Source organism: Sorex araneus, chromosome 2 (genome assembly GCF_027595985.1).
Source record: "Sorex araneus isolate mSorAra2 chromosome 2, mSorAra2.pri, whole genome shotgun sequence".
NCBI lineage: Eukaryota > Metazoa > Chordata > Mammalia > Eulipotyphla > Soricidae > Sorex > Sorex araneus.
In genome coordinates, this window is record NC_073303.1 from 130,710,271 (window position 1) to 130,724,145 (window position 13,875).

General features: G+C 58.1%; 1 protein-coding gene across 2 annotated transcripts; it reads right to left on the bottom strand.

The window, feature by feature from the left end:
- Positions 1–2,858: 2,858 nt before the first annotated feature.
- On the bottom strand, positions 2,859–9,693 carry NRBP2 (nuclear receptor binding protein 2). 2 transcript variants are annotated; one of them, XM_055127973.1, is made up of 18 exons: positions 9,313–9,693; positions 8,875–8,997; positions 8,708–8,809; positions 8,533–8,622; positions 8,343–8,383; positions 7,770–7,864; positions 7,654–7,677; positions 7,459–7,542; positions 7,328–7,383; positions 7,153–7,248; positions 6,534–6,666; positions 6,353–6,455; positions 6,225–6,275; positions 6,016–6,172; positions 5,372–5,425; positions 5,226–5,289; positions 5,031–5,086; positions 2,859–4,949 (listed from the first exon to the last, which is right to left on the bottom strand). In XM_055127973.1, the coding sequence occupies exons 1-18, from the start codon at positions 9,433–9,435 to the stop codon at positions 4,881–4,883; spliced, it is 1,521 nt and encodes a 506-aa protein (XP_054983948.1). In that variant the 5' UTR covers positions 9,436–9,693; the 3' UTR covers positions 2,859–4,880. The 2 variants fall into 2 exon arrangements, with proteins under 2 accessions (XP_054983948.1, XP_054983950.1); XM_055127975.1 differs by having other exon boundaries at positions 6,016–6,151; positions 9,313–9,690.
- Between the last annotated feature and the right edge of the window lie 4,182 nt (positions 9,694–13,875).

A 13,875-nucleotide genomic window follows, 5' to 3' on the forward strand; every position in this document is an offset into this window, starting at 1 on the left:
ACACTAACAGGCAACTGTGAGGAGCATAAGTGCCGGGTCAAACTCCATTGCTTCCCACACATCCTTTCTCAGGAAACTTGGAAGAGGTTTGTTGTGAGGTCAATAGAGAGTGAGTGAAGAACACAGAAAGGAGAAAAGGGTTCAAGAATGTGGGTCCAGCTTTTTCCAGGAAGACACAAAGATAGCAGACATTCAGACAGAATATGCCAACCAAAAGCAGCTATCTTCCAAAATAAGAAGAGGGTCCTCATTGGAAAAATCAGCTAGGAGGCGCTGTTAAGATACTACAAGAACATCAGTCTGGGCTTCCGGACCTCAAAGGAGGCCACTGTGAGCATCTGCATTGACAAGAAACACCCTTTCATGGGTAATGTCTCCATCTGAGCAGATCCTCTCTGACATGGTGACCAAGATGAAGATGCAGAAGACCACTGTTGTCTGCCAGGACTACCTCCACCACATCTGAAAGTATAACTGCTTCAAGAAGTGCCTCAAGGGGGCTGGAGTGATAGCACAGCGGGTAGGGCATTTGCCTTGCATGTGGCTGACCCGGGTCCGATTCCCAGCATCCCATATGGTCCCCTTAGCATTGCCAGGAGTAATCCCTGAGTGCAGAGCCAGGAATAACCCCTGTGCATCTCCAGGTGTGACCCAAGAAGGGGAAAAAAAAAGGTGCCTCAAGCCCTGGCAACTGAAAACCTCCACACTCCACAATCACCGCCATGTTCCCTGCCAGACTCTACTGCTCAGGATGAACCTCATCCAGAAATTAATCTGTTGAAAAACTCAGGTATGCGGGTTTGTGACTGAAATCTCCAGGTTTTTATGGAGTCAGGGGTGGGCTAACCCCATCTCCCTGAACTTCCAGAAGCCCTGGCAATCATGCACATGCCCCAAAGCCATCATCCAGTGAAAAATTAACTCTAGGGGCTGGAGCAATAGCACAGTGGGTAGTTTGCCTTGTTTGCCTTGCACACGGCTGACCCAGGTTCTATTCCCAGCATCCCATATGGTCACCACCAGGAGTAATTCCTGAGTGCAAAGCCAGGAGTAACCCGTGTGCATCATCAGATGTGACCCAAAAAGCCAAAAAAAAATTAACTCCAGTTGTTATCGCCTCATTAAAATTTGGGGGCTGGTGCTGGAGTGATAGTACATCAGGTAGGGCATTTGCCTTGCATGCGGCCAACCTGGGTTCTATCCCCAGAATCCCATATGTTCCACTGAGCCACTGTCAGGAGTAATTCCTGAGTGTAGAGCCAAGAGTCACCCCTGAGGATTGCCAGGTGTGACCCAAAAAGAAAAAAAAATTGGGGAACTTCCTGGAGCATGCTGCTGTATTAGTGGCCGCACAACATCTCAAACTACAACACTGATAAACCAGGAATAGCACACCTGATTGGGTGGGATGTAACGTAGAAGGTTACCAATCTCAATCAACAAAATACAAACACAGAAGGCTTAACCTATAACAACATCTTAGCACTCTCTTCTACAAGGATTTAATGGCTCCATGGTGAATACAACAATCTTCACTAACTTTCTTCAAAGGAAATATTCTGATCATTATTTTAGAAATTTTTTTTTCCTTTTTGGTTCACACCTGGCGATGCACAGGGGTTACTCCTGGCTCTGCACTCAGGAATCACTCCTGGCGGTGCTTGGGGGACCATATGGGATGCTGCAATTGAACCCGGGTGGGCCAAGTGCAAGGCAAATGCCCTACCTGCTGTGCTATCGCTTCAGCACCCCCCTTTTTTTAAATTTATTTTTTAAAATGTTTTTTTTTGGGGGGGGTCATACCCGCAATGCACAGGGGCTACTCCTGGCTCTGCACTCAGGAGTTACCCCTGGCGGTGCTCAGGGGGCCATATGCTGGGAATTGAACCCGGGTTGGCCGCGTGCAAGGCAAATGCCCTACCCGCTGTGCTATTACTCCATCCCCCCCTTTTTTTTTTTATAACAAGCAATATAAAATAAATTATTGAGGGCTTGCTATGGGGGCAGGCTTAGGAGTGGTTGGAAAAATTAGAAATAATGATGGTGGGATTGGTGTTGGCATATTGAATATCTGTAACAAACCATCATGAACAACTTTGTAAACCACAGTGCTTATATAAAGTGTAAGGTGGAAAGTAAAAGAAGCATCTCAAGAACATGCCTGTGCACCAGTTCTGCTTTGGTGATGTGCATATTGGCGACATTGTCACTCTGGGCAAATGTCAGCCGCTCATCGAGACCGTGCCCTTCAATGTGCTCCAGGTGACCAAGGTCGCAGGCACCCTGGGCAGTTCCAGAAGTTCTGAGTTCATGTGACCCTGACAGAATAAAGATCTTTTCTATTCATGTTAAAAAAAAAGCGTGGGCCCATGTTGACAGCAGGGCCAAAGACGCCAAAGCAAGCAACAGAAGGCAGTGAGAGCTAGCACAGAGGGCCCCTGGAAAAAGAGGAGGTCAGCGGTCAGCGAAGTGAACCAAGCATGGCAGGGAAGCTTGGGCAGGACAAAGCAATGAGATCTGAAGGGAAAATGGAAGAAACCACAGACAAAAGGCAATTATTAACCCCAGGGCAAATAAACAGATGATCTGAGGGCAACTCGTCCCTAAGCCCAGTGTTGGTGAACTTGTAATTCTGTGCATCACTGGCAGTAACATTTCTGCCACACATAGGACAGAGGCTGAGAACTGAGGACACCAGTAGGAAACACCTAATGTAAAAACAAAAACAAAGAAACGACTAAAAACCCTGACCAAAACCAAACAATAAACCAGTACAGATCTGTGTGGTTTTGTGAAATGGATTTCTCAAAGCCTGGAGAAACACTGTGAGAATTAAATTTGAGGACGAGAGAGCAGGCTGCATGCATTATTCATTTATTATTGGCTTCAAAAGCACATTCCACTGTTTTTTTCCTTCACAGGGGTGAAGGTTTGAACCAACACAGTGGTGTTGGAGCTACTTATTTCTATGCCCAGATGTTGCTTCTGGCAGTGCTCAAGGAACCATGGAAATCAGTCTCTGCTCTCCCACACATCAAGTGTATTCTAGCCCTTTGAGCTGTCTCACAACACCCCCCTCCCATTCCATTTTCTCAGGGAGCTATGCCTGGCTGTGCTCAGACATTACTCCTGGCTCTGTGGGGATTGGGGGACCATATGAGGTGCCAGGGATCAAACCCAGGTTGAACAAGTGCAAGGCAAGCAATTTCACTCCAGTACTATCTCTATGCCTCCTTCTGCTTTTTAAGTAGTGTGCACATGTATAAAGCAAATACATTTATATATTTAACTTTGCAGAGATCCAAGTTAAAACCTCAACAGAGACATGATTAGATGAAGCTTCGGAAGGACTGACACTTTCAAGTTCAGTTTAATCACAACCTCTGGTGCATTTTCCACTTGAACCGTTTCAGATGAAGCAGACATCTGAACATCAGGACTTCCAGCTGGAATGTGTGCGTTCCTTCAGACTTGTAATCTTACTCGGAAGGCGTGAGCACTGGAATCAGGTCGTAGTGTTGGAAGTATAAGGTAACAGGCGTTGCAGGAAGTCTGCATATTAAAGTGATAGGCCTTGCTTTGTTCTGGTGAGGTGAGAGGTGGAGCGATGTCTGTGCTCCCAAATCTGTCACTGTCACTTTACATGGCAGAAGTGTTTTGCAGATGATCAAAAAGCTCAAGAAGAGATTTTCCTGATAGCCAGCCTGACCCCAGAATGCTATCTGGGCACACAAAACCACACAGACATCCAGGAGGGAGACTCAACCTGTTGTTGCAGGTCTTGAGGAAGGAAGACGGGGCTGTGAGCCAAGACTGAGAACAGCCTTAGAAAATGGGGCTCCCACCTACCAAAATGTATGTGCCAAATCTGTCGGCCTCTCCAAAGAGGAACAAAGCCCTCCCCACCAGCAGGATTTTAGTCTGGTGAGGCCTGTGCCAGAATCACTAAAGCTCGAGAATGAGTTGATGTCAGAGCCTGAAGTACCCCTCTTCAGAGCAAACAGACAAACTAAAGCGTCAAGAGCTTTGCTGGACTGAGACTGGAAGTGCTCACAAAGAAACCCAAATGCCCTAAATTTACACATGCAACTAAAAAGGCTTAGAAGTGTTCAGCGATTTTGCAAATGAAGTGGAGGTGGTTGGGGAGAACCAGAGCTGGGGACAGGCAGCTCTGAGTGGCCAGCCCCAGTGGGGAGCTTGAGCCCAGGCCAGACTGGAGTGCAGGGGAGGAGGCAGCCCCTGAAGGGGACTGAGCCCAGGGCCCAGTCCCAGGACTAGGAAAAGTCAGAGAGGGGCTCATGGCGACGGTGACGGGGGTGCAGGAGTCACATGGGCTGACACTTGAACTTCCTGGGTTTCTGCACATCTGGTCTGCGGCTTTGGCTGGCCAAGCCCTGCCCAGCACTTGTGGGCACTTCACCACTGGCTTGCAGGGGATGGAGATCAGGTTTGTGGTACCAAGTGGGGACGGAGAAACTCCTGGGGGCTGATATCTGTCCAAGCAGAGGCTCCTTAGTTGGGAGGCGCCCAGCAGGGCAGCCCCTCGCTCAGAGGTCAGTCGCCAGCCAGACCGTTTGAAGTGGGTGAGGAAGGTCTCGCCTGGGAAGTAGAGGCCCTGGGAGGGGTCCAAGATGGCCCAGAACCCCATTCTAGGACAGGGGATGTCTAACGTGATTTCATAGGCTTGCTTGTTTTGTCTGCCCACCCCAATAGCCCTCCCCGGCTCTCCTCCTGGAAGCTTCGGGAAGCAGAGCTCCCTCACTAGCTTTTCCTGGGTTTGCAGGCAGAAGGCAGCTCCTGTCCCTGCAACCCTGCCCTGTGCCAAAACTAAGCATCCCAGTGGGTGGCTAGGCCTGTCCCCTGGGGGTGGGGGAGCATGGTCAGGGCTGAGCACCCCGGTACTTGAGGAAGGTGCTCTCCAGGAAAGTGGCCAGCTTTGTCCGGTCGTCCTGCGAGGGGGTGGGGAGAGGTGTGAAAGGCCGGCAGGATGAGGCCCACCTGCCTCCCTGCTCCTGGGGCTGCTCATGTACCTCATGGAGGAAGCCATAATGGACGAGCTCAGCCGCCAGGTCCGGGGCACTGTCCGCTGAGACAAGGACAAGGAGACTGGGGCCACGCATCACCAGGCACACCTCCCAGGGCTGGGCCCACTGCGTCCAGGGCCAGCCAGCCCGCCCACCATGCCAGGGCCTCTCTATCCACCACCCCCTTCCCCACAGGCCTACTTGGAAGCAGATCGTAAGTGAGCTGCCGGTGCAGCCGGTCCTCCAGCACTAGAAGCAGAGTGAGCTGGGTGGGCAGAGGTCGAGGTCAGCTCTGGAGCCCACGGCAGTGGGGGCACCTCCAGTCTCCCCGGCCCCACCTCACTCACATGCCAGCGTGCCTTGTCCTCGCTTCTCTCCAGGTTACACTGCATATGGATCACCTGTGGTGGGGGTGGAGTGGCAGCAGGCTGCGGTCAACCCCAAAGGCTCAACCACTCAACCACTGGGCAGATGCTGCCTCTGAGGGCCGGAGGCACAGGGGGAACTGGGAAACAGGCAGATCTCCAGGGGAGGCCTAGAAAGTAAGACGGGGATGCTTCCCCGGGCACTGATCAACCTGGACAGAGGGGCTGTGGGAAGTGGAATAGCAGGGATGTGACAGGGCAGGAAGACAGGGGGGCCAGTGGGCCCTGGGGGAGCTTCCCTGTGGGTAACGGCCTCCTGCTGCCATGTGGAAGGGGACAGGAGAAAGGAGGCCAGTGGGCGGCTCCTGATGCTTAGGGGCAGAGCCTCTGGAATCCAGCTGCAGAGCAGGAAGAAATGGGGCCCTGCCAGGAGGTTGCCTGATGCCCGAGGGACAGAGCCAGCACGGGGAGGAGTCTGAGGCTGGCAGTGTGTGGGAAGGAGGCATCCCAACTCTCCTGCTGAGGACCCCACAAAGACCTAGCGGCTGGCAGCTGGAGGATGTGAGTGGAGCAGGGCTGGGAGGGAGCATCCGGGGTCCAGCTTGCATAGTGGGCATGGGGCTCACCTTCCTGGTCTCTGAGTCAAAGGGCTCCGGCGTCGGGGTTTTGGCTTTCTGGGCCTCCTCTGGCGGCGGGGCCAGCACCCGGGGCAGCCCCAGGGGCCGAGCATCAGCAAAGTTCATCAAGGGGTAGATCCCATTTCTGGGGACAGACCAGGGGTGGCTGGGGGCTCAGGTTTGCTGCTGCCCACTTCCCAACCTCATGCCATGCTCACCTGACATCCTCCAGGAACTTGTCCAGCTCTAGGAAGGATACCTCCGAGTACCTGGCCCAGGCAAGCAGAGAGTGAGGGGAGCCCAGGCGGGAAGGATAGGCCTGGGGGAGGCCGGGAGGTCCACTCACCGCCACTGCAGCGGGGGCCGCGGGGGCCGCGGGATCTCTGCCAGGACGGCGTGCAGGTCCATGGCCTTGGTCTTCTCCTCCACCACGTTCTCTGGCATGAGGTCTGTGGGCCATAGGGAGGTCAGGGGCAGGGTGTGGGGGTGGCAGCCCTCCATAGTCCGTCCAGCCCGCCCACCCTTACACTGGTGCTGGATGAAGCAGTGGGCGGCCAGGAGCTTCAACGAATGCACCTCAAACAGCACCCGGTGGAACAGAAGGTTGTGGGCAGAGGGTCGGTGTGCAGGGTCCCGGGCCAGGCAGGACAGGATGAACTCCTGGGGTCAGAGGGCAGAGGCGCAGGGGTCTCTGCTCTGACCCCACAGTGTGAGGAGATGCTCCCTGTTCCTCATGGGACAGGCAGGCCGTAGGCCCAGAACTCCTCCTGCAAATGCTCCAAGGAGCACAAGGGGCACCTGCCAGCCCGAACCCCAGGCCCACTCTGCACTGCTGAGGACACAGCCCAACTGCTGCCCCTCTGCCAATTATGGAGGAGCTGGGGGTCCTGGCCTGGCCTTCCCTCCGCTCACCCACCACCCCCACACTAGCCTGCCCCTGGACTGCAGCCTGGTGGCCTGGGTCCAGCATGGCTGCCACTGCTCCCTCCAAGCCTCGCCAAAGTCGAAAGTAGCTGACTCCTCAGAGCCTCAGTTTCTTTGTCTGTGAGATGGGCTGGATAGTGGTGCCTGGATGCACTGGGCACCTCCCTGGGAGCACCTTGATGGGGAGGAACGGGGGAAGACAGGCTTGGGGCACGTGCTCACCCGCATATTGGCATCACTCAGCGAGTGCCTGGCTCGAGCGATGGCCTCCTCAGTGACCCGCGTGTCCCCATTAGCTTGGATCTCCAGGACGGCCATCTGGGGAGCAGGGCAGAGTCAGGGGGAAAGAGCTGGGAGTGCAGGGGTGCCCCCTGGGGTACAGGACCTGGGGCTGTACCTCCAGAGCACACATTCCGAAGGAGAAGATGTCCACGGCGGTCCTGTCAGCCACCTCTGAAAGGGAGGAGCGTGTGGGAAGGAGCCTGGAAGGGAGGGGTGGGAGACAAGGCACAGGCCACCTCCACTCACCGCCATATTCGGGAGGGAAGAAGTGCAGGTTCCGCTGTTCCTCCTGCTCTGCCAGGATGGGGCTCCGGAGGTCGTCTGGAAGGGCTGTGGAGATGGAGAGAGCCTGCTGAGTGGGCTGAGGGGAACACCCCTCCCAGGGGAACTCCCGCCCCCCCATGGGGACCCCCGCCCTCCCACCCCCCCGCACCTACGCACCATTGGAGAAGATGCGGTGCCACACTGCGGGAAGAAGAGCTTAGTCAGGCGAGGGCCTGGGGCTCCCCAGCGGAGCTCCAGTGTCCCTCCCCGCCCTCCCCCGACCCCCCCAGCACCAGAGCCGATCTTGATGAGGCCGTTGTGTTGGATAAAGATGGTGTCACTGGTCAGGTTCCCGTGGATGATGGGGGGGCTGCAGGCGTGCAGAAAGCTGAAGGCAGAAGTCTGGGTCAGGGCTTGGGAAGGTGTGTGCTGGGAGGTGGGAGCACAAGGAAGGCTGCACAGGGTGGGGGCTGTAGGGAGGCGGGGGGGCACAGGGAGGTGGGCTCAGGGAGGGGTGCAGGGAGCTGAGGTGCAGGGAGGAGGATGCAGGGAGGCGGGACACAGGGAGGGGGCCCAGGGAGCTTGGCACAGGGAGTGGGGTGCAGGCAGGTGGGAGCTGGGGTGCAGGGGCATGGGAAGGGGGCATAGCTGGGGCACAGGGAGGGGGTGTGGGGAGGTGGGGTGCAGGGAGCTGGGGCTCAGAAAGGGGGCTATGGGAGGAAGTGCAGAGAAAGGGCACGGGGAAGGGTCACAGGGAGGGGCATGCAGTCAGGAGGGAGCTGGGGCGCAGGGAGGCGGGAGCGGGTTAGGGGCACAGGGAGGGGCCGTGGGGATGTGGGGCACGCCTGGGCAGGCGCAGTCCTCACCTGAGCGCAGACAGGATCTGTGTGCACCAGCGCTTCCAGGCCTGGTGGCACATGGGTGCGGTGGGTGAGAGGGGTGCAGAAGGCCTGACATGCCAGCCCTGCACCCTGTACTGCAACCCGGGTTCTGTCCCAAGCCACCTTGGTGCCTGCACAGCATCTCTATCCCACTCCCCAGTCCCGAGCCCCATACCCGGGCATTCATGGCCTTATGGTTCTTCTTAGTCTTTTTGAGGAACTGCTTGAGGCTCCCTGAGGACACGTACTCGGTGATGAAGATGACCTGCGGGCAGCTGGGTTGGAAACCTGCCCCGTGGCAAGGGACACTCCCCACCCACCGTGGCCGCTGCCTGCTCTGTCCAGCTCACCCGGGCGCGTGCTTCTGAGGCGTCCAGCCAGTACTTGTGCAGCTTGACGATGTTGGGGTGATCCACCAGCACCAGCTGCTCGAACATGGTCTGGATCTTCTCCTGCAGAGGGGTGGGAGGTCACAGAGGGTACGGAGCAGCAGGGTGGGGCTGTGGGCAGGCCTCACCTCATGGGCAGCGAAGGCCTTCCTGTCTCCGAAGTGCAGCTCGTTCCACACCACCTCCACCCCCTCCTCTGTGTCCATGGCCAGGAAGGTACTCTGGACCCCCGGCATGTTGCCCTGGTTCACCTGGTAGGGGGAGTTGCAGGTGCCTGTAGACTCAAGCGCGCCGAGGGTGGGGCCTTTCCTGTCGGGCAGGCCCCGGCTAGCTGTGGGCTGCGGGGGGGGGGGGGGGGGGGGGGGCTCAGGGGGGCAAAGGACGGTGCCCAGGGCAGGGGCTCAGGGGATCGGGGTCGGGTTACAGGGGTTGCCCGGGGTCCGGCCACTGCGCCTAGAGGCCCGAGGCGCGGCCCAAGGAGGGAGTGCGTCCCGCCCAGAAGAGGGGCCGCGCGCAGGCCCCGGGAGCCTCGGGCCTGGGCTCCTCGCCTCGCGGCTCGCGCCCACCTGCTCGCGCCGCTTCTGCCAGCGGCCGCACGGGCTCTCCTCCAGGATGTCGCTCTCGTCCTCGCTCTCGTCCTCCCGCTCCCGCTCCCGGCCGCGCCTCGGCGTAGGCTCCGGGGCCGCCATGGCTCGGCGGGCGCAGCCGCCGCCTCTGCAGCTCCGCCCGCACCCGGGAGCCCGCCGCGCCTGGCCGCCGCCGTCGGGATCTGCTCCGGCTGCGGGGTCGGTGGCGCGGGCGCAGCGGCGGGGGTGGAGCCGACCCGCCCCCAGGAGCCGCCTCCCGGGGCCCCAGCCCGAGTGGCGCTTCCCGGGGTGGGCCGAGCCCGCGCCCCGCCCGCCGGCCGCGCCCCGGTCGGTCACGCCCCGGCCGGCTCCACCCCGCCCGGCTCCGCCCCCGACCGGCCTGGTCTCACCCCACCCGGCTTCGCCCCGCGCCCCGGCCCCGCCTCCTACACGCCCTAGGCCCCGCCCCGCCCCAGCCGTTCAGCCCCTCCCAATCCCCCCCCCGCCCGAGCCCTGGCCCCTTCCCGGACACCCTGATTCCGCTCCACCCCGCGCCATCCCACGCCCCGGCCCCGCCCCGCCCCGGACACCCGGGCTTCGCCCCGCCCCGAGCCCCGCCCGCCTGACCCCCGGGCCTGTACCCCGCTTCCCCCCCACCCCGAGCCCTCGCCCCGCCCCCGGGATTTGCTCCGCCCCTGTCCCGCCCCGCCCACCTAGCTACTGGTGCCCCGCCCACTCCCCCGCCCCAGAGGGCCCGCTGTTGGCCTTGGCTACGGTCCTAGCGCGGGCAACACCCATGCCGGCCACTCCCACGCCGCCAGGACATGCCTATCCCGCCCGGTCCCCACCCAGGGGCGCGGGCAGACGGGGCGGCTGCTGGTGGCGGCTCGGTTCCCAGAGAGGTCTACTGGGAAGCAGCCCTGCCCAGCTCCTGGCGCCCGCCACACTAGCGCCACCCCCACCCCGAAGTGCTCTGAAACCGTGGTTCGGTGTCGGGGGTCCTGCCGAGCCCGCGGCCGCATCTGGCTTCGACCTTCCCTCCCACCCTTCCGCCTCAAGAAAGATGTGGTGTGTCGGGGAGACAGGACAGCGGGTAGGACTGTCCCATAGGGTTCCCTGAGCAGCGCCATGAGAATTCCTGAGCGTTGAACCAGGAGGAACCTCTCAGCCCCTTACCCCAAAGGGAAGATAGGGAGCATCACCACCAAGGGTGGCAGAAGGACACGGACATGCTGACTGGCCCTTAATCCATGACCACAAGCTGCCCCGGTGCTGCCAGCCTGGGTTTTCCTTTGAGTCCTGCACACTTACCATAGGCTGCCATCTCTTCTCTGTGCAGTGGCTCCCTGCAGCATGGCCCTAACAGGAGGGAGCCCCCAACCCTTCTCGGGGCCATCCCTCGCCTGTCTCAGCCAGAGGCTCCCTCCACCGGCCTGGCCACCTTCCTACTCTCCACTATCACTGTTGTTGGTTCCTCAGCCACCTTTCATTTTAGGCGCTGCTTGGGGCTTACTCTGGGTAGTGTTCAGGGAACCCCGTGGGATGCTGGGGATCAAACTCAGGTCTGCTGCATGCAAAGCAAGTGTCTGTCCCACTGTATGATTGCTTGGGCCTGCTGCCCTTCATTTCTAGGGAGAAAAGCTGGAGTGGGTCAACTTTCTCTCCCGACCTCCACCTGTCCATCTCTCTCCCATGCCTTCAGTTCCCCTGAGAGAATCCTGGACGTGCCCCGCTGCTTCACTGCTCCCTGCCTCCCTCCTCCACCCTCACAGGGGAGTCCACAGGAGAGCAGCGCCTATCCCAGCACTGTCTGTGCTGCCGGGCCCACGGGGCAGATTTGCACATTCAAATCCCACACTCACCCTTCACCAGCAGGCCCTGGGCCCTGGGCAGCGGGGCGGGGGGCAGCCTGGCAGGGTCCTGCTGACCCGGGGACTGGGGCCAGCAAAGGTGCCCTGTGCTGCTGATGGCTTAAGGTGGGGCCTTGGGTCCTGTGGTGTCAGCCTGAATTCCCCAAAGGGCAGAACACTGAGGTCAGCCACACTGTGGTCAGCCATGCCCAAGGGAGGGACAAGGAAAGCCTGATCCGGGCCTGTGGGGGATGGGGGAGGGTGGGTTGGGGCTCCAGCGGGAGAGGCTGTTGGGAGTCTGCTCGCTGAGAGCCTTTCCGGAGTGGAGTTCATAGCGCCGCGGAGTGACCCACCCAAACTGCGAGCACAGAGGCTCCCCGAGGTGGGGGGCTATGAATCCAAGTGTGGAATTGGGGTCCTCTGGGGGTTTCTCTCTGGCATGAAGGCTGAGCTCTGCCCTCCGTGGGGGCTGGCTATATGCTGTTTGCTGCTCACACACATAGGCACACCCCTGGCTGGCATGCACTCTGTCCAATGTCCTTGCAATCCACTTCTCTCAGTGACTTAGCTCAAATGTCACCTCTCCTCTAGGCTGTCCCCTCCTCTGCCTACCTGTCTTTTTCTTGGCCTTTCTCACTTTATTTATCTTCTTCACATTTGAAACTTGAGCTCCAGGAAGGCAGCCAGCTTTCCTGTGGTGCTGCAGCTGCCACCTGCCACTGGGCAGGCCCTCCGTAGACAGACGTCATGTGTGTCTGTGGTGGCAGGGGCACAGTTTGGGGAATGGGGGGAACATTTGAGTGGAATTCAGGATCAATTTCCCCACTTTCTTTGCTTCCAGGATCAGGCAAACATATTATGTCATTAGTGGCCTGGAACCCTGCCCAAATAAAAGACACCCCCATATCACGACTTCTGATAGCTGTGACTGTGCCCTGTGACTGGGGGTAGATCTTACAACTAAGATATAACTAAACTAAGGACCTCAAAAGAACTCATCTGGGATGGGGAGGGGTTGGGCCTCTGATGCCCTCAGGAAGGGGTGGGGGCCAGGGGCAGAGACCTGAGCAGAAGACTGTGAGGATGCGCCAAGACTGGGAGCACCCCAAGAGCCCCTGCCCATGAGCTTTCTGGGGCCAGCCACCCGCTGACACCCTGACGTGGCCCTCTGTCTGTTGCCCTGGCCCCATGGAGACACACAGGCTTTCTTCCCCAATGTTCTGGTTCTCTCCTGCACTCCATGCTTTCTGGCATCTGCTCCTTGGGCCTGTCCACCCATTCCCATTGTCCAGAGGCTGCTGGTGACGCCTCTTCTATCTGACCTGCTGTGTATGTGGGTCCCTGGTGCCCTTATCATGTACCTTTATCAATAGAAATTCATGTGGGGCCAGGGAGAATACAGTGGATAGGTAGGTGCTTGTCTTGCAGACCTGGGTTTGATCCCTCGTGTCCCATATGGTCCTCTGAGCACCACCAGGAGTAATTCCTGAGTGCATAGTCAGGAGTAACCCCTGAGCATTGCCAGGTGCAGCCCATAAACCAAAGAAAGAAGAGAAGGACTGGAGCAATAGCACAGTGGGTAGGGCGTTTGCCTTGCACGTGGCTGACCTGGGTTCGATTCCCAGCATCCCATATGGTCCCCTGAGTGCTGCCAGGGGTAATTCCTGAGTGCAGAGACAGGAGTGTGCATTGCTGGCTGTGACCCAAAAAGCAAAAAAAAAGAAAAAAAATAGGGGAGGGAAGGAAGGAAGGAAGGAAGGAAAGAAAGAAGGAAGGAAAGAAGGAAGGAAAGAAGGAAGGAAGGAATTCACTCAAGATGCCGAAGGTGTGGGGTTCCTCACAGTCCTAAAGCCTGTCCCAGAGCCCATCCCAACTGGAAGTCACATGCCAGTGAAAGCCTGTCTAATGCCTTTACATTCACAGTAGTCCCTTCCCTTCGTAAGGGCACCTCCATTCTGGGGAGTGTGCACAGCTCACCTGGGACCTTGTCTTCACAACTGTTTGCTTCTTGTCACCTAGTGGCACATTTTTGCCAGTCACACAGTGTTTATGGTGAATGTGTATGAGCACCGGGAGGACAGGAGGTAGACCCTCTGAATCCCTGCCACTTTGGGGCTTGGGGGACTGACTTGCAGAGGGGCCAGCATCTGCGATGGCCTGGTGCTCCATGGCCTCATGACCAGATAGGCCAATGTTTCTAAGACTGCCCCTCCCAGTCTCTCACCCAAATGTCACTTTTATCTCCTTCTGTCAGATCAGCCTCGGGGAACCCAGGAGTGAGCTCTGGTTCACCTTCTTTTCTCCCATTGACCACCCAAGACATGGTGATCTGGGAGAGGATGTGAATCGGTTATGAGGGGACAGTGCCTGATAGCCAGGGGCTGTGGGGTAGGGCCTGGAGGTGGCAGGCAGCTTGTGAGAGCTGAGGCGTGCTCTTGCTGGAAGCTATCTCGGAAGGTTCCGGGGACCAGCTGAGAGCTCCTCCAATGTGACAGATGTGTAAGGGAGGATATATACATTTTCAGAAGAAGAAATATTCTCTTCTAGAAAAAATAGTGAAAACAAGCACCACAAGAGGAATAGTTTTGCATTTCAGTGAGGACCTGCGGCCAGCCCACAGGGAGTGGGAAAACTTGGAAACAAGAGAGACAGGGAGAAAGAGAAAGAATTTGGAAGACCTCCTGGGCAATCAGTAAGTGATGGAAACTTTTCT

Coding starts and splice junctions, on each gene's coding strand:
- NRBP2 (XM_055127973.1), bottom strand. CDS start 9,435: ATGGCGGCCCCGGAGCCTACGCCGAGGCGCGGCCGGGAGCGGGAGCGG. Junction 6,456..6,533: donor CTGCTTCATCCAGCACCAGT/GTAAGGGTGGGC, acceptor TATGGCCCACAG/ACCTCATGCCAGAGAACGTG. Junction 5,426..6,015: donor TTGACTCAGAGACCAGGAAG/GTGAGCCCCATG, acceptor CCCCCACCACAG/GTGATCCATATGCAGTGTAA.